General features: G+C 41.7%; 1 protein-coding gene across 10 annotated transcripts in view; it reads right to left on the reverse strand.

Moving 5' to 3' along the window:
- Window positions 1–13,951: 13,951 nt before the first annotated feature.
- P4HA1 (prolyl 4-hydroxylase subunit alpha 1) overlaps window positions 13,952–19,398 on the reverse strand; it is a 28,709-nt gene continuing 23,262 nt past the window's right edge. For 9 of the 10 annotated variants that reach the window (XR_015950178.1, XM_088670267.1, XM_088670265.1 and 6 more), the window contains exons 12-15: window positions 16,888–16,953; window positions 16,013–16,081; window positions 15,495–15,591; window positions 13,952–15,040 (exon numbers count right to left, since the gene is read on the reverse strand). Coding sequence is in view for 8 of the 10 variants with exons in the window: in XM_088670267.1 (XP_088526393.1) it covers window positions 14,970–15,040; window positions 15,495–15,591; window positions 16,013–16,081; window positions 16,888–16,953 (303 nt within the window). In the remaining 2 variants the exon portion in view is untranslated. The remainder of the gene's footprint in view (window positions 15,041–15,494; window positions 15,592–16,012; window positions 16,082–16,887; window positions 16,954–19,398) is intronic. The other variant, XR_015950179.1, reaches the window with a different exon arrangement.

The following is a 19,398-nucleotide window of genomic DNA, read 5'->3' on the forward strand; positions in this document are numbered from 1 at the left end:
AGCTTCAGACCATAATTTGCGCTCTCCTCTTTCACCCTCATTAAAAGGTTCTTTAATTCCTCCTCGCTTTCTGCCATCAAGGTTGTGTCATCTGCATATCTGAGGTTGTTGATATTTCTTCCGGCAATCTTAATTCCGGCTTGGGATTCATCTAGTCCAGCCTTTCGCATGATGAATTCTGCATATAAGTTAAATAAGCAGGGAGACAATATACAACCTTGTCGTACTCCTTTCCCAATTTTGAACCACTCAGTTGTTCCATATCCAGTTCTAACTGTAGCTTCTTGTCCCACATAGAGATTTCTCAGGAGACAGATGAGGTGATTAGGCACTCCCATTTCTTTAAGAACTTGCCATAGTTTGCTGTGGTCGACACAGTCAAAGGCTTTTGCATAGTCAATGAAGCAGAAGTAGACGTTTTTCTGGAACTCTCTAGCTTTCTCCATAATCCAGCGCATGTTTGCTATTTGGTCTCTGGTTCCTCTGCCCTTTTGAAATCCAGCTTGCACTTCTGGGAGTTCTCGGTCCACATACTGCCTAAGCCTGCCTTGTAAAATTTTAAGCATAACCTTACTAGCGTGTGAAATGAGCGCAATTGTGCGGTAGTTGGAGCATTCTTTGGCACTGCCCTTCTTTGGAATTGGGATGTAGACTGATCTTCTCCAATCCTCTGGCCATTGCTGAGTTTTCCAAACTTGCTGGCATATTGGGTGTAGCACCTTAACAGCATCATCTTTTAAAATTTTAAATAGTTCAGCTGGAATATCATCACTTCCACTGGCCTTGTTATTAGCAGTGCTTTCTAAGGCCCATTTGACTTCACTCTCCAAGATGTCTGGCTCAAGGTCAGCAACCACACTACCTGAGGTGTACGAAACCTCCATGTCTTTCTGGTATAATTCCTCTGTGTATTCTTGCCACCTCTTCTTGATGTCTTCTGCTTCTGTTAGGTCCTTACCACTTTTGTCCTTGATTATGGTAATCTTTGTACGAAATGTTCCTTTCATATCTCCAATTTTCTTGAACAGATCTCTGGTTTTCCCCATTCTATTGTTTTCCTCTATTTCTTTGCATTGCTCATTTAAGAAGACCCTCTTGTCTCTCCTTGCTGTTTTTTGGAAATCTGCATTCAGTTTCCTGTATCTTTCCCTATCTCCGTTGCATTTTGCTTGCCTCCTCTCCTCCGCTATTTGTAAGGCCTCGTTGGACAGCCATTTTGCTTTCTTGCATTTCCTTTTCCTTGGGATGGTTTTCGTTGCTGCCTCCTGTATAATGTTACGAGCCTCCATCCATAGTTCTTCAGGCACTCTGTCCACCAAATCTAAATCCTTAAACCTGTTCCTCACTTCCACTGTGTATTCATAAGGGATTTGATTCAGATTGTATCTTACTGGCCCAGTGGTTTTTCCTACTTTCTTCAGTTTAAGCTGGAATTTTGCTATAAGAAGCTGATGATCTGAGTTACAGTCAGCTCCAGGTCTTGTTTTTGCTGATTGTATAGAGCTTCTCCATCTTTGGCTGCAGAGAATATAATCAATCTGATTTCGATGCTGCCCATTTGGTGATATCCATGTGTAGAGTCGTCTCTTGTGTTGTTGGAAGAGAGTGTTTGTGATGACCAGCTTGTTCTCTTGACAGAACTCTATTAGCCTTTGCCCTGCTTCATTTTGAACTCCAAGGCCAAACTTGCCAGTTGTTCCTTTTATCTCTTGATTCCCTACTTTAGCATTCCAATCCCCTGTAATGAGAAGAACATCCTTCTTTGGTGTCATTTCTAGAAGGTGTTGTAGGTCTTCATAGAATTGGTCAATTTCACTTTCTTCAGCACCGGTAGTTGGTGCATAAACTTGGATTACTGTGATGTTAAAAGGTCTGCCTTGGATTCGTATCGAGATCATTCTGTCATTTTTGAGATTGCATCCCATTACAGCTTTTGCCACTCTTTTGTTGACTATGAGGGCCACTCCATTTCTACTACGGGATTCTTGCCCACAGTAGTAGATACGATAGTCACCCGAACTGAATTCGCCCATTCCCTTCCATTTTAGTTCACTGATGCCCAGGATGTCTATATTTATTCTTGTCATCTCATTTTTGACCACATCCAGCTTACCTCCACTCATGGTTCTTACATTCCAGGTTCCTATGCAATATTTTTCTTTACAGCATCGGACTTTCCTTTCGCTTCCAGGCATATCCGCAACTGAGCGTCCTTTCGGCTTTGGCCCAGCCGCTTCATCAGCTCTGAATCTACTTGTACTTGTCCTCCGCTCTTCCTCAGTAGCATGTTGGACGCCTTCCGACCTGAGGGGCTCATCTTCCAGCGTCATAACTTTTATATGCCTGTTGTCTTTGTCCATGGAGTTTTCTTGGCAGGGATACTGGAGTGGCTTGCCAGTTCCTTCTCCAGGTGGATCATGTTTAGTCAAAACTCTCCACTATGACCTGTCCATCTTGGGTGGCCCTGCATGGCATAGCTCATAGCTTCTCTGAGTTATTCAAGCCCCTTCGCCACGACAAGGCATTGATCCATGAAGGGGATAGCTAAAATAGAAACAGCTAAAAACATAAGGGAGGGGAAGCAATAATTTAAAAGTCAAACAAACATTAGATAGATAGATGATAGATAGATAGATAGATAGATAGATAGATAGATAGATAGATAGATAGCTTGACAGATGATAGATGCGATCTATTAAAACAGACATATAATTACAATAAAAACATCACAGCACCAACCCTTTCCTTTAAAAGAGTCCATTCCCAAAAGGCCATTTTAACATGAAAGTCTTCACCTGCCAGCAGAAGGACAACAAGGAGAGCCAGTCTGACCTCTCTAGGGAGGGACTTCAAGTGTCTTGGGAGCAGCCAACAAGAAGGCAGCAGTTTGAGAAAATATGATGTGAAACAACACATCTTTTTACTGTGAAAGGTGGGATTGGGCGAGTCCGGCAAATGGCATTATATGGAAAACTTGCCCAATGCCACAGAGTCAGCAGAAGCCCAAAAAAATCAGGGACAAATTTGCTGCTAAGCAGATACGTTCGTTCTACATACCAGGCAAGGAAGGCCTGTGATTCCTCAGTCTGCCTAGGCTAAGGAGAGACACTTGCTGCTGTGCTTTCCCCTTGTCTCCAGGATGAAGGCAAGAAAAAAAGATGGTATCTTTTAATGGACTGGCCCAAGCTTCCAATTTTCTGCAAAGTCACGCATTTAGTTCTTGTCATGAAAGCTTGCAAAAAGCGTAATATTAGAGGTGGCATGGTAAAAAAAGGCCGTCGTATATTCTGTGACGAACCTCTTTGTATCTCCTGCTTATTCACATATATTTTCCAGTTAAAGCAGTTATCAGATCGACGCGACCTATCCAGAGCAGATTACCAATGCCCTCTGGTTTTCCTTTTTTTTTTTTTTTGAGTATCTGTTATCAGGAAGTGCTGAGACAGAGGAAAAAGCAGGTTCAAGAGTCATGTTGCCCAGCCTGCTTCATTTCAAGGAGCAATTAAGATACTCCTGAGCTGAATCTTCTCTCTGCATTCAGGAGGGAGCTGCAATGACACCACTTTCAGAATCCTTATATACAGGTTAACACTTTTGCTTTATATGGATCTGCCTGTAAACCCCAAATATCAAGTGTGCATCTATCTAACACAATTTAATATATTCAATGCATATTTAACATGTCTCTTTGCATGGCTCTCCTCTTAACACTAAACCATGATTAGAACAGGGCTTGCTTGCTCTTTTCTCCCATTAAATGAGAACACTACAAATAAAAGTCTTGCAATTCATCACCAGCCATGCTACTCTGCTGCTTCCTTTAGCACACATTTAAAGTACATTCTGTGCACATTTAAAGCCCTTGGCTTTCCCCTAGAGGGTCCTGGGAGCTGTAGTTTCCCCCTCAAAGAGCTACAACCCCCAGCATCTTTTAACAGTCTACAGTTCCCAGGATTCTTTGGGGGGAAGACACGTGTGTTGAGTGTGCTTCAAATGCACGGGGTGGTACTTTATTGTGTTATTAATAGCGCCACAGTTACTCTTCTGTTCAGCCTTACGAAGAATGATGGAGAACCACATAACTGGCATTTGTATCACACCCTTCCTCTGGAGAGTGAAGCCAATGTTAAGGCCTTCCCTTTTGTACTTACAACAATCCTGTAAGGTAGGATGAGGAACTGTGGACAGCCCATGATCCCCTAGTATGCCGCCTTTTTGAGGCTGGGTGGGATCTGAACACCAATTTTCCAGTCTAGGTCCACTCACTTGCAGTAAAAGCAGTTTTTCTGAAGACTCTTGATTCAAGAGTGCCTGTGGCATCAGGCGGTGGCCAAATTGCCAGTTGAAGGTGCTGATGAGCTATGTGGCCCATTTTACAGAATGAAGCACTTCCTGCAAAGTGTTGGCATAGCCTCGTGTCTGAAATCCTAACAGCTGCTGGCTGCCTGCATTGACAGCACCAAGCTAAATGGACCAATGACTTGACTTTGTGGAAGGCAACTTCCTGCGTTCCTATAAACAGCTGCACCTCAGTCATATCTTCAGTACTACATGAGTGCGGGTATCCTGCTCTAAGATGCATCATTGTATGGATTTAAAAACAACACCACACCTGTATGATTACTCTTAAGAGAGAAGTTTGTTTCTAACTTAGAGAAGAAATGAGATGGAGTGGTAGCCAACTACGCATTACTCAGAGTAGACCCATTGAAATGAACAAACATTGCTAAGTCGGTTCAATTGATTACAGTAGGTATTCTCTGAGTAAAGCTTAGTTGAACACCACCAAATATAAGACAGAATGAATGATCCCAATTGGATTTGCCTTTGCAGTCTTTGCAGAGTAAGCGGGAGCCAGGAATAAGACATGCGGAAAAGTAAACAGCTTCAGCTCTGTACAGTTTCACAGGCAACTAGTTTCATTTGGCAGTAGAAAAAAATGCAGGTTCAGATAAACAGGTTGGTCAATTGGCTAATCCTCAATATTATTTTGCTCACAATGTTTGCTCCTTTATACCATCTAGCAGCGGGAAGCAAAATGATGATAAACTGGTTCAAAAAGTTCCAGCTGTATTGCCATGTCTGTAATGTTTATATAGTTAACAACTTGTGGGCCCAAATTCAATTAAAGAAATATTCAGATATCACATCTAGCAGTTCAGCTCCAGCTACGAACGCAACTAAAAAAATGATTTGTGCAGTCGTGTTTAACAAGTTCATCCAGTATGGCTTTTAATAAAGAAGTGTGTGCTGTACCATAATGATTGCTTCTGATTAAAAGCTTTCCTCCTTACATTGGGATGAACAATGAGTGCAGGAGAGATAAACATTCAATGCTGCAAGGCATCCTCTGAGAAGGGGGTGCAGGCAGAAACAACAGCAACATCCTGTCAGCTTTCCATATCTAGAATACAGATTTGTCAAAACTGGAACAAGTCTGGCTCCTGAAAGCTTCACATCTCAATTTTGTGCATTGCAGTGCCAAATGCAGACCTGTTGAGTGTGTTCTCAGTGGCTGGCTAGCCTTGTCCCTGAATTAACACCTCTGCATGGACCCGATCCTAAACCTCTGCCTTCCTGTGGCTGTACTCATTTGTGAGAAAGGCTTGGGGAGTAAACCCTAAGGAAAAAAATCTGCATCTGCAGCCTTGTGGGACATCTTTGGGAGAAGAAAAGGCTAAAGCAGGCATCCCCAAACTTTGGCCCTCCAGATGTTTTGGACTGCAATTCCCATCTTCCCCGACCACTGGTCCTGTTAGCTAGGGATCATGGGAGTTGTAGGCCAAAACATCTGGAGGGCCGCAGTTTGGGGATGCCTGGGCTAAGGAGTAAACCCTACACAAATCCAGAGCGGAGTCCCTAAGAAGGTTGGACGGTGGCTTCTTTGACTACTTCTGACAATTCCTCCAGCCAAGCAAGTGCCAAACATATCATTCTGCTTTCCTTTGGATTACATCAGCAGCAAGGCTCAGAGGAGGGTTGTGTCGCCTGGGCAGCCCACGAGTTCCACACACACTGCCCTGAAGAAGTTACTTTGGTGTTTTTAATGCAGCAGAAATGATACAGGAGGTAGCAGTTCCGTGTTCCTGGTCTCTGCAGCCATAGCAGGCACTGTGATTCTCCAGACGTTTGACATGAGGTGCACTTCATTCTCTCTCAGGACAGACGGATGTCAACAGAAGACGAACTGAAGCTTGGGAAATTCCCAGTCAGCTCCTCTGTTTTTCTCTGTAGATGTCACCTGTGGCTCTTGTGGTCTCACAGGGAATGCCACAGTGCAGCTTGTGCTTTGAAAAAACAGACTGGCTGTTGTGATAAAGCTTAAATGATGCAAGATGGTTGTAGTAGACCAAAGACAGGCAGCTCATTAGCACCTGCCCCTATGGCTGCTAACTAAATACACCACGGTGCATTTACTACTTGCTTTAGATGACGGAGGTTAGAAATGGCCTAGGAACCCAAAATCTGAACTATCTCCTAATTGGTTGAGATTGTCGCAGCCTAATCTGGATACTTTCAGTTCAAATCTATGTTTAAGTGGTGGCAAATCAACTGATTTCAAAGGAATGCCCTTCCAGGTTTGTGTGTGTTTTGGGGGTTTCAGCTGCAGAGTGTGATCATAGCCATCTTTACCCAGAGATTTCAATGAGATTTTCTCTTAGCTAAATATGTATGGGAATATAGCGTATGCATAGGATCAGGCTGTTTCATTTATTTTCTCTTTGACATTTTATCAAATCTGATATCAGATTGGCAGAGTACTCCCTTTTGCGTAACTCCCTGACCCAGTGCCAAAGGCTTATTGGTCACCCTTCCTGGACAGCTCTGCTTTTCTCCCCCCCTCCAATGCCAACAAAGACCCAAAATACCCCACCACATCTCTTTCCTTCTCTCTCATCCCCTCCAGGCCAGCAACATACCTGCCTCTCACTGCCCATTTGAACAACGAACTGAACTCACAAAGACATCTTGCTATGGTTATCAAGGGCTGGCAGGCCGGCTTCAGAGAGGATACTGCTTCAAGGTGCTTTAGCCTCACAAAAGTGAGAAGATGGAAACGTAAACTCGGGTGGGAGGGAGGAAGAACAGATTGCAAATGCATACAGTGGTACCTCGGATTACAAACGCTTCAGGTTACAAACTCCGCTAACCCAGAAATAGTACCTCAGGTTAAGAACTTTGCTTCAGGATAGGAACAGAAATCGTGCTCCGGTGGCTCAGACTGAAATGCTTGCCTCTGGTCGGTTGCAGCAGCTCTTCCTAAGCGCTGCCATAATTATCTGGAGCTTTCAACGGCATTTCCGAGGGACTCCTGATCAACCTCCTGGGGAAAGTGGGGGACATAATCAAAATGGAGGCCCAAAGGGGTCCCCTATCCACCCTAAGCGGCTTCTACTGGGAGATTTATTATTTTAAATCCCCTGGGGACAGGGGTGACACCATAGGGATGACTGTGATTGGTTGTGCTGCCCAGAGATGATTGGCCAATAGAAGAGATGGACAGAAACAAGTCAGCATGTCTCTAAATGTTAAGTAATGTATTGAATATAAATGTAAGGAACAGAGAAGGGACTGCAGTATAGCTTGGGGGGGGGTTAGGGTGGGGCAAGTGCCCCATTTGGCCTAAGGCACCAGCTTCTGCTAGAAGGCAAGTTTTGCTTATATGCTCTGGGTTAGGCAAAAGGTACAGAATATTCAGCTTGCTCTAGAACCAAGATGACTGATATATTTCCTTTGGAGGAATTCAAAGGCTTGTAATTTGCAGCTCCATCGCTGATAAATATATAGAGCGCGAGAGAAGAGACTAGCAGACATGAAAATCTCAGTCCACCAGCTCCCTCAGGTGGCCATGCACCCACAATTGCATGGAGAATCTCTTTCATGCGTCCTTGAATTAGTCAGGCTCTTTCATTTCTAAATGTGTTGGTACAAAATCTCTTTAGGTGCGCAGCACAAGGAATCACCTCACCATATGAAAGCAGAGGGAGAGGAAAGTGCCCGAGGCCTTATAGATTTGCTAAACCAGATAACTGTTATTGATACCATATAGCCTAAAAAGAAACAGTAGCTACAGAAATTTTGGCTTCGCAGCAGTAACATTTGCAAATGAATTTTCCGAGATCTCTAGGTGACTTTTGAGCAGCTGGCCACCGGAGCAAAATCTTATGGCTCAAGCTTGGCTCTGAAGATAACTTGCAAAAAAAAATAAATTCACAGAATAAAAGCTTATGTGGATGATGTGGGAGGACTTTCTGAACAATGTAAGATGGGTGAAGGGGTGGGAGGAATCACCCCAAATAAGGTTTGGATCCAAATATAAATTACAGAAGTTAACAGAAGGAAAGTTTACCACCACTTACCCCAGCATTGCCTCACAACCATAGGCAAACTCAGCCCTCCAGATGCTTTGGGGCTACAGCTCCCATGATCCCTAGCTAACAGGACTAGTGATCAGGGATGATGGGAATTGTAGTCCCCAAACATCTGGAGGGCCGTTCGCCTACACCTGGTCAAGAGGGCTTCCCCAACTTTCCAGAGCTTTCTGGAGAATGTAAGTAGCTGAAGGTGGAACGAATGGCAAATTTTTCTTCCATGACCTTGCTTTAATTAAACTGAATTTTAGGAAGTTTTTGAAATTGATATCTGATTGACTGATAAAAAGCTATATAAGATGCAGCTTGTAATTTGAGTTCATAGGATCAGGACCTAACTACCCTCTGCCCAGAAGCTACACTTACATAAACATCTCTCTTTGAACGTGGCAGTTCCAAAAACTGGTTATACAGGGAAGTCTTCACTTTTATTGAGAATCCAGACAAACCACTTCACCACAGCTTCATGCCACTTGACTGAAGAACTTTTTAAGTACCAGCCAACACTTAAAATAGGTTTTCGAGCAAAAAGTAGAAACTTCCAGCGGACTCCCATCTTATGCCTTTCCTTAATGCAGCTGCCTCCTCTCTCACAATAACATTGCAGAATGGAAGGTTTGGCGCCTATATTCATTGTATGTGTGTTCAGAATCTAGGTTATAGGGACGTATTTGCAGAAGCATTTTTAATCACAGGCTTGCAACAGCATCCCTATGTGCCATGAAGAACAGAATAGGGTCAGTTGTAAAAGATCAAAACGAACTAAGCCAGACCAAGTTAGCTGTACGTATATTTAGAGCACTCTTGGCACTCCCCCGCCCATCTAGTTTCTAACAGGAACTAAATTTGCTTGTATCCATTGCAACTTGCAGGTGGGTGCTCAGGAGTTAAAATCTCTGGGGATGCAAACTACTGAGCTGGTCAATTTAAAAACAGGTCTAATGCCTCATCTTCTGCTTAAGTCTTCCTTCGGGCCACAGAAAAGCTAATGGCAGCACATTTTTAAATTTTCAGCTTTCTTCCCAGATCAGTGTTTGAAATGAAGTAGCGCAGCAACTTCCCATTCAATGGCAGCAGGCCATTTTTGCTCGGACGTAACTCTTATCTAACCAACCAGAACACTCCATTGGTCTCAATGGCAAGAGAAGCTCTCCATTTGCTTCCGAGCCACTCCAAAATCACGGGGCAACAAACTTGTGTAACATGTTAAAACTATCTTACAGTTCTTACTCAAAGATCTGTCTGATCCCATTTCACTGAAAAAGCCTGTGAATTAAACAGAACCCCCCTTTCCTCCAGGCCGTATCCAATTCTGGTGAATGTTATCATTGCTTTGAACCTGTAGGAAGTAGCAAAAACTATAACTATTTGGCATTGTCCATAATTTAAGTTGCGAGACCCTATACAAGAAATGAATTCTGTTGTTGAAATGCAGCGTAAAGCAAAGTCATACCACACTTCGATGTGAAGATTGTCCCTTTTAATGGCAGAACTTTTTATTTAGAGCCTGGTATTTTTACATATATTTATTTTTTATTACCAAAAAAATAATACAATAAGGCAATTTCTCAAAATATCATCATTGTAAGCCAAAACAGTTGTCATTCAAACTTCACACAGAAGTGCATTCACATAAGAGTTAAGCTCAGTCTAGTCATGGAAGTGAAAAGTAGGTGTAGTACTTGCTCTTCTTCCACCATGAGGAATGACCCTATCCATTTGCAAAAGTGAAGTGCTGCCCCACCCCCAAGAAGGGGAGGCATAAAAGCAAACTTTTTTCCAGAAAAAGAAGTACTCTCTTACGTTTCACTTATTCAAACATCGTGGCAATTCACTTTGTGAGTAACAAGTGAGCCAGTAAGAACCAAAACACAAACCTCCTAAGTGCCTAGCCTCCTAAAATCCTACGTGACCACCTAGCAATCCAAAATATTAGGTTAGATTGCAAAAACAACCCTCATGGATTTTCTAAACACCCAAAAATATTTAGATGTTTCCGCGATGCATGTTAAGTGTGTGGCATAGAAATGCAGCCTTATATAATTTTTAAAAACCTACTTTAAGTACGAACTCCAGAAAAAGCTCTTAACACAAATGGATTTCCTTATGTATCATATCTCTAGTTAATTAACAAGAGGTCTCTCTTGTTTTGGCACGTTCTCCATCTTATATGGCTTGTTTTGCTTTAGCAAAATCCAAACCAAGATTTAAAGCTTCCATCCACTATCAAGATGCCCCGCTGCTTAGCTCCCGAGATTTCTCTGCAGTTCATAGTCAATCACACTGCGCAGTAACTCTTGCTTCTTTTAAATGAAAATAAAGAAATGCATTCTTACTTGTTTGGGGAATGGAGTGCTACTACGCACTAGGAGTGCTTCTAAACCCAGTGTGTTCTTTGTGTTCCCCATGACGCCGTACAATTCATGGGGTTTTTTTTATGGAAAGGAAGTGCATTGCTTTTGCACACAAAGAAGAGTGTTCTGTATTCTAAGGACTATGCTCACTATGGCAAGCAAGTGGAGTGTCTTTGAATATAGCGTTCAAGCACCTATCCTGTTTTGAACAAACATATGGGACTAATGTTAGTTTCTCCCCCAGGCTAAAAGGGTTCAGCTTTGATTGGCGGCCTTTAAACACTCATATAAAAGTAAAGAGAGATGCATCACCCTTTGGTGAAAATGGGGGCTCCACATCTTCCCCACCCCAATAAGTTTTGAAATCCAAAACTCCCCAAGATTAGCGATTTTCCAACTTCACTGTTGGAAAATGTGCCAAATGAAGGTACCATAAATCACTGAAGACCCCTTTTCAATGGAAGTCCAAGTGTATCCTGACTCGTTTGGCAGAGTATATTTAGGAATAGAGCGATTGGCAGTACTACTGTTTCTCTACCTTGGAGAGAAAAGCCAAGGATAAGAACTGCTGTTGAATTTTAACTCACCAAGAGGAAGAGTTGAACTTCTATATTAGAGCAGCTCCAATATAGAACATTTTAAATACCTAAAAGGATTAATGAAGTTGGCACCATCAGCCCATCAACATTTTCCTCAAGCTGTGATGTAAAGGATAAAAGTATCCTGATCGAATGTGAATTCATGTCTATAGCATCTTCCAAGAGGCTCATTGTCTCAATATTCCCTCCTGCAATATTTCTCAATTTATGCATGCCCTTTTGGCAGTGCACTCCACAATATAATTAAGCTGATGTATCGTACACTTTGAAGTAATAGGCACTAAAAGCAATGAGAGCAAAATAAGTGCTTCAGTTTGAAGTACATTGCAATGTTTACTGCTTTACCTTACAATTGTCACTGTCGCACGCTGCTCAGATATGCTTAAATTAAATCAACTGATTCTTTTGTAACCTGAGGCACCCTGAGACAGATGCAACAAGGAATTTGGGGTGTTTTGCTAATAATTTCAATTAGCTGCAGTTTACCATAACATATAGACTCAAACAAACCGTAGTTACTCTTAACTGTGGTTAAAAGAAAAAGCCAACTTCAAACCATGGTTTACAAGGTTGGCATGTTCCCTAAACCACAGTTGAGACAAGACTAGCTACAGTTTATCTGGGTTTGGGTGTAAATGGTAAACTGCAGTCGATTGTAAACAGAAATAAAAACAAACATGAAAGTGTGCCATTTCCTCCTTATGGCTGTGTTGTGGTCTTGGTGGTGGGGAGAAAGTTTTTGAAACCGAGGTTCATGTACATTAACACTGTGCTACAGTTTAGAGTTACATCCAACTCGAGTAAAAAGAGTTCAAGGCGAGTTACCATAAAGTAAAAGGGCATGGAACTACAGCCTTTACGTAATCAAAGGACTGGCCTTTGCTATGACAGTTTAAACAAACTAATTAAAGTTATTCTCGTATATGTGGGTTCCGTCTTCACCCAGGCAATGAGTGTAATCTCCAATTCACGGTTTCCAAATAGCAAAGTTTTCTGACTTAGTACATAGCAGCTTCATATTTTCAACACTGGGGCTCTCTTCATTCTGGATTGTGTCTGCAGTTACAGCTTCACTCCAAAGGTTTGTTGTTTTTAACTGCAAGCTGCAGAGCCTATCCACAAGCAAACCTGAGTAGGTGGCATGGTACTACGGTATGTTTCAAGTAGACCCCATTTTAACTCAAGTTCCTTATTATTCCTGCAATGATCTTTGTGCTTACGCACCACAGAAAGGCACAAATAAGGCACGATGTGGAACTTCAATGGAAGTGGCATATATCCCAATGAAAACAAAATGCACCAAGGAGCTATGGTGCAAAATTAACTTTTGTTTAAAAACAAACAAACCCCCAAACCCCCTGTGCACTCAAAATCTCCCACCGAAAAATGTGAAGACAGACGTTAACATTTTAAGGCAGTGGGGCCATTTTAGAAATGGCTGCATTGCAGTCAGAGTAACATACCTACTGCTCTCCAGGGATGAGTTCTTAATAAAACTAGTTTTGTATGTTTGTCGCAGAAGTGAGTTGTACATTGTGCTAATTGTCTTTCCTTTGCCCCTGCACCCTGTCACTAAAGCATCCCCTCCTCTAATTCGTAGAGCAAGCTTTGCTTTTGCTTTTTTATTATAAGGGAAACAGGTTTTCTAGCTAACGTTCGATACACTACTAGGCACATCAGTTATTTGGACTGTAAAGCTGGTAGGACTTTCTCCATGACCGAGGTACAAGATTTTGAGTTCTCTCTTTGTATTACAGCGGTATCTCGGTTTTCAAACATAATCTGTTCCGGAAGACCATTAGTTCCGAAACATTCAAAAACTCAATAAATAAAACTCAATACAGAAGCTGCGTGGCATGTTCAACTTCTGGTGTGTTCGAAAACTGAAGCATTTACTTCTGGATTTACAGTGTTTGCGTTCCGAAACGTTCGTCAACAGAGAGGTTAAAAAACTGAGGTACCACTGTATGTCTGTCTTCACTGCAAAACCTGGCCAGTATTAAAGTGTGAAAGTATGGGACTAATACCGCTTCAAATTTCGCATACCATTTATATATACTCTCTCTCTCTCGCCCCCCCCTCTCAACAGCTTGCAGCAATTTTGGAAAGCCAGCGTCTGTTTATGACACCACAGAGTCAAGATGTCATTTTACTGCTCCCAGAGGAACTTTAGGCTGAAGCTAGGTCTTTCGATTAGTCAATTCAGCTGCATCAGAAACACTTACCTACATTGTCAGAAGAGATTCTGTACAGGAACCAGCCATTTCTGTCCCAAAACACTGATCCAACTATTGCCAGGAGTAAATGTGTACACAGTGGGTTCCAAATCACCCATCTTTGTTCAGGCACAACTTTGGCTGCATTTGACAGCAAGCATCAAAGAAACACCAGGCATGCTAAAAGGCTCTGATCTGAGACTTGTCTATAAAAAATGAAAATCCTTACTCAGAAGAATGAAGTGGCATAGAATATAGGAGACAGCTATGACTAACCTCTTCAGAACTGTGTATGCTGCAGAGTTCAAATTAACATCCTGTGTAAATGCAGCCCTAGTTTAGGTAAAAGGCGAGTGAACTGAAACAGAACACATTCAGGGTCCACAACATACCAAAGTACACGAAACAAAAAGCTTTCAAAAGGATTTAGTATTATAAATATATCATCTTTGTCACAAAACACCTCGGCTGGGAGAAAAGTTTGGCATTTTGGGAATGAAAGTGTGCGTCTTCTCATCATACAAATTGTTTTTATACAAATCAAACTCCGAGACTAAGGCACAATGCTGTGTTTTAAGCCCACAATGTTCTTGTCTCTATGGATCCATAGTGTTTTTTTCGCTAGTTACAAAACGATAAAAGCAGCAATCGGTTTTTAAAAGGAAGAAGCTGAATCGTGATATGGTTCAGAAGATTCATACTTGGAAAGCAAGTCCTGCCCCTCCCACAAAACTGTTCTTGGAAAGTTGCAAACAGTACAGAACTGCTTGAGCAACTATAGAGTTATGTGCATAACTGCCGGCTCATTTTTTTTTTTTTTTTAGGATCACTGGCCAGGTTCATCCAAGAGGCATTTTTTAAAATATAAAATAGGAAGACCTTCTGTGTTTGAACGTTCACAACGCTGGAAACGTAATCCAGAAAGTTAAGGCTCATGGACACAGCCCTTGATCTTTTGCATTCGGTGGGGGAGTTTTGCTACGGATGTCAATGGGATGCAGCTCACAGCCCTTGCCTACAGTTCTATAGCCATGGTCAGGCATTCTTAAAAACAAGGGCAGAAGTGGAAGAGACATACAGCATCTTACCCTCCAAGCAAACAAAGTCATTGTCTGAGGACAGACTGTCCATATTCATTCTACCCTCAGCAGAATGTAGTTTATAGTGTCTCTGGCAGAAGTTGTTTTGGCCATGGAAACTCAAAACATTCGAAATCAATTACACTCTCTCTATAAAAAAATTTAAAACGGTATATTAGCAAAGACATTTGTCCTTATGTAAAAGAAGGTCCAGAGATGAAGCACTGGTTGGCACTGGAGACAAAAGTTGTAGGGGAGTGTTAGTGTAAAACTATCAGTGTTAATCAAGGGAAATGTGGAAGGAAGTTGCAATTTGCATGAAAAGGAAGAGAAAAGGGAGAGGTATGGATCAGTCTGACTCTGATAAACTACACGGTCTTCGAAATTCTTGCCCACGTTCATGGATCCACTTATTGGATACTACAGGAAAAGGAAGAGAGAAGAGGCACATTTACATACGGTTACTCACAGTGAATACATATTAATCTGTAAAAAACTGCTCTGGTTACTGAATGGCAACTTCCCAAAGTCTAACTAAAAACATGGCATGAAAAATTACTTCCTATTTATTGTTGAACAATGAGATTATTATTATTTTTCGCCATTACTAACAACCCTGTGAGGTGATTTAACACCTGGTAATATTGATCTGAAAAGACCAATATTGAACTTGCATTGGAAAACCCCCACCTACCGACAATGAATTATATAGTAGCCGGCAAACTGGACTTGCTTAGGTTTCATCTCCCTCCCAATCGCTCTCACATTTCATTTAAGAATGATATTTTTGTTGTTCTTATCTTTTGGCTATTTGCGTATGTTTCAAAATGCGACAGCTATGATGCCTGGGCAAATTCTCTGGTTTCATACTTACCCCATTTGTTTCCGACTAATACTGGACAGGCAGCATGCCTTGTGCTGTAGTCTCCCTCACCACTTGGAAAAAGATTGTACCAAAATACAGCTGTCCCCTGGGAAGATATAAAGGAGAGTTGACTCATTAAACTGCCTTCAGTTTAACTTCTGGAAAGCGAAGAGCTAAGGCAGGCTAAAAACTGCAAAAGTGTGGAAAATGTACTGATCGTTACTCCCCTTGGGATTTCTAAGTGCTGCTCAACGCTATGCTCACACATCACCTATTGAGCCCCTGGCAGCGATGCGAGTTTTCCGTAAAATTATCTGCACAGGCTGTTTCGCATCAGAAGATTTTCAGTTTGCATCGGAAATTTTTCCTAATGCACACTTTACCTCTAAGCCAGGATATGCGTAAGTACCAATCTTCTCATTCAGAACGTTTCACGCAGCTTCATTATATGATCCAGCATAGGTGGCTTTTAAGTGGAAGGAATAGTATGGAGACTGTCAGCTATTAGATACAGGTATTTCACCTACCTTTCTAGGCCAAACGCTAGCTCCTACTTCAGGAAACACCGTCGCTCCTCCTGCTGCCACATCACTCATCTGACAAAAGAAATGGTGTGAGCCATTAAGCTATCCACTCCAAAAAGTAATCCCATAGAACTCACTACTGATCTGATCTCAAGGGCACTGCAGCACTTTGTAGGGATTTTTTTTTTTGCCATTGAAATTTTGTACAATAAGGCAGATTGAATATATATATTTTTAAAGGGGTATGCCTGTACCACATGGATATCTAAAGTACTCCACTAGAAGCACACAGCACTACATTCTAGTACAGGAATCACCAACCTGTACATGAAAGGAAACCCCATCAACTATGGGAATACGCTGCGGATGCTGGAATGATACCCGGGACAGGTACAGATTGCGTCAAAAGCCTTAAGAGACAGAGGATATTTGTGACAAAGATACCTGGCTAGACGTTTCATTCATTTAGGTTTGTGAGCCGTCTTTCAATTCTCAAGTTGTCGCACACTGTAGTTTTACATTTTAAAAAACAAAACAATTGAAGCACTATGGTCACTAGCAGCAGGCAATCCAGTGATGCTCGCCTGATCTCCCATGGCCCACATTACTGCTACGTACTGGGAGATAAAGGTGAGGTTGGTGCAGGGCAAATGCGCCATGCTGACCTCGCTGTCACTCTCCTCCCACCTCACCTCCTAGGAAGCAGCATCAACATGGGAAACAGGAGATCAGGTGAGCGTTGATGCACGGCTACTGGCTATGCTGCCATAACACAAACAGGAGCAATATGAAAAAAACATTTCCTCATAATTTTCACTGGGTGAGAGAAGCTCTTTTGGTGACATGGTTGAATGTTGCCTTCAAAGTAACTTACTTACATAGAATAACCATGTTGCGATTCTGTTGCCTGTACCCAATTCTTTAAAGGCATCCGGCTCATCTTTCTGTGTAGAAAAACATGCAGTACGAGGTCTTACTGTACAAGCGAAACCCAACAACGGCACACAGCGTTAGACATTTACAAACATTAATTTTTAGAATGCACGATGTAAGTAAGGGAAAATTAGTAGTAGTTATCTGAAAAAATTATCAAGCGTTTCACCCAGAAGTTAAAGGTATCCATTCAAATAAGCTGTCATTTCAGCATTTGAGTTTTACACTATCAGCATACAAAGTTCTTAAGGCAAAAGGTATGCTTCTGGTGTCCTGGGACCTGGCCAGACTTTACTTGCTAGGTTATCCTAACATGGCATCTCTCTGATGCTGCGACTGAGAACTCTTAACTCCTTCCAGTGATGGATAACAGAGAGAGAGAATGGAATGAACCAACAGGAATGAGATTTGGACACTGTGTAAGTTATTGTTGATGTATTGCTGATGCTTAAGATATCACTACCGAGAGTTGTATAATTTCATTAGGCTGCAGAGCAAAGGGAGAGAAGGGAAGCGGAGCTATTCCATTTGTTCTGCTATGAATTCAGCTGCTCTCCCTCAACTGTCACCTAGAAAGCAGCCCTTCTATCAGGCTATCTGAACAGTTCTGATCCTGGCTGATCAATATAAGAACTGTAATTTTAAGGATGGATGCCTAAGCTTACATGTTTCCTCCTCCCTCCCCATTCATTTTTCGTTGTGTGTCATGGCTTTTGGGTTGTAAGCCTGAGGACAAGGGCTATCTTTTTTTTATTGATCTATAAACTGCTCTGGGAGCCTTTTTGGATGAAAAGCAGTGTAAATTCAATCCAATCCAATCAAAATAATTTAATGTAGTAGCCATTGGCCATGACAAATCTGAATAAAAAATAAATACAAGCAAAAGGGGTGTCGCGCCACAATGGTTTCTATTTAGATCTCTGCGTCTCCCTTACAGTTCACTGCTATATTGTCTAGGGTGTTCTTTCTGACCTTTTTGGTCGCTAAAGCAAAAAGGGTGATTTTATGAGTCACTGAAGTGTTTACATTGCTCAGAACTTTCTCTGCTGGGGAGAGACATCTTTCCTGTAAGCTGAGCCTCCTGGGTCCAATGTATAGTGTGAAATATAGGAAATAGTGCAAGATATCTTCCACCTGCGGTTGCATGCATACAGAGTAAATATGTTTTTTAAAAATAAATACACAAAGTTCATGGTCTTTGGGGACCTCTCAGAAATCCCATGAAGACAGCCATCACAATCTAGAAAAGTAACATGACTTTTGAAGGCACATAATCTTTTTAGGCAGAACACGTTTCCATTGCTCTTTCCTACATCTGCAGATTAGAGGAATTGGTCTAAAAATCACAGAACAACCAGGCAACAAGAAATTATATGCTGACCACCAACTGCAACTCAAGACAACCAGAAGTTTAAAATATACTTGGCAATTTAAATGATTTATGTCAAAGCAAACAATGTGTTTTTCACCCCTAGAATTAGAAGGGATTTCCCCCCACTGCTCAACCCTAATTGCTTTCACATGTACATGCTTGGGAAGAATCCAGTTTTCCCCACACATTATATTATTGGATGCTATTTTAGCATATTAAGGCGGCACTCTTACACACACTTACTGGGAGTAAGACCCATTTATGTCAATGGGTTTTACTTCTGCATATATGCTGGAAGGGTGCATTATTATACATACTGTATCTGGGAGGAAGCCCCATTTAATAAAGTGGGATTTACTGAACAGGATTGCACAGCAAAGATATTCTTTCAAAAAAAATTTTTTTCTGCTAAACGCATGCATGGGAGGAAAAAACGATTAACAACTTGCATCATATAAGCCAATACAGACTTACTATATATAATTTTCTTAAGGGGGGGGGAATCAAATCAAGATTTATGTTACGGCAATAATTTTAATGAATTAATGGTGGGCTCAAAGGAGAATGTTAATTGATGGTTGTAATTTAACACATAAATGCCCTGTAAACCACCATTTGAGATCAGTTGCCCTATTTCTTGCAGCCTTGTCTCAATAAAAAAAATAAAAGGTAGTATAAAAAAAAATCTTGCAGCCCACCCAGAAGTAAATATAAGCTAAAATCGAGAGATACAGAGATGTTAACCCTTCAGGATCACTTGGTTCCTCTAATCTGTACTGCAACTTAAAACAGGTGTATAAACCTGTTAACAGTTTCAGTGATTTGAAACCCATAAATATCCAAGCCTACCTAAACCCATTTGGTGTTTTTTTAAGCCCTTCACCCTATGGTTGGTTGCAGATATATCACTATGACATAAGAGCAGGTATCCCCAAACTCCGGCCCTCCAGATGTTTTGGACTACAATTCCCATCTTCCCTGACCACAGGTCCTGTTAGCTAGGGATCATGGGAGTTGTAGGCCAAAACACCTGGAGGGCCGCAGTTTGGGGATGCCTGCATAAGAGCTTTGGTTGGTTTTTTTT

The sequence above is a fragment of the Zootoca vivipara genome, chromosome 5 (assembly GCF_965207765.1).
Source record: "Zootoca vivipara chromosome 5, rZooViv2.hap1.1, whole genome shotgun sequence".
NCBI classification, from domain to species: domain Eukaryota; kingdom Metazoa; phylum Chordata; class Lepidosauria; order Squamata; family Lacertidae; genus Zootoca; species Zootoca vivipara.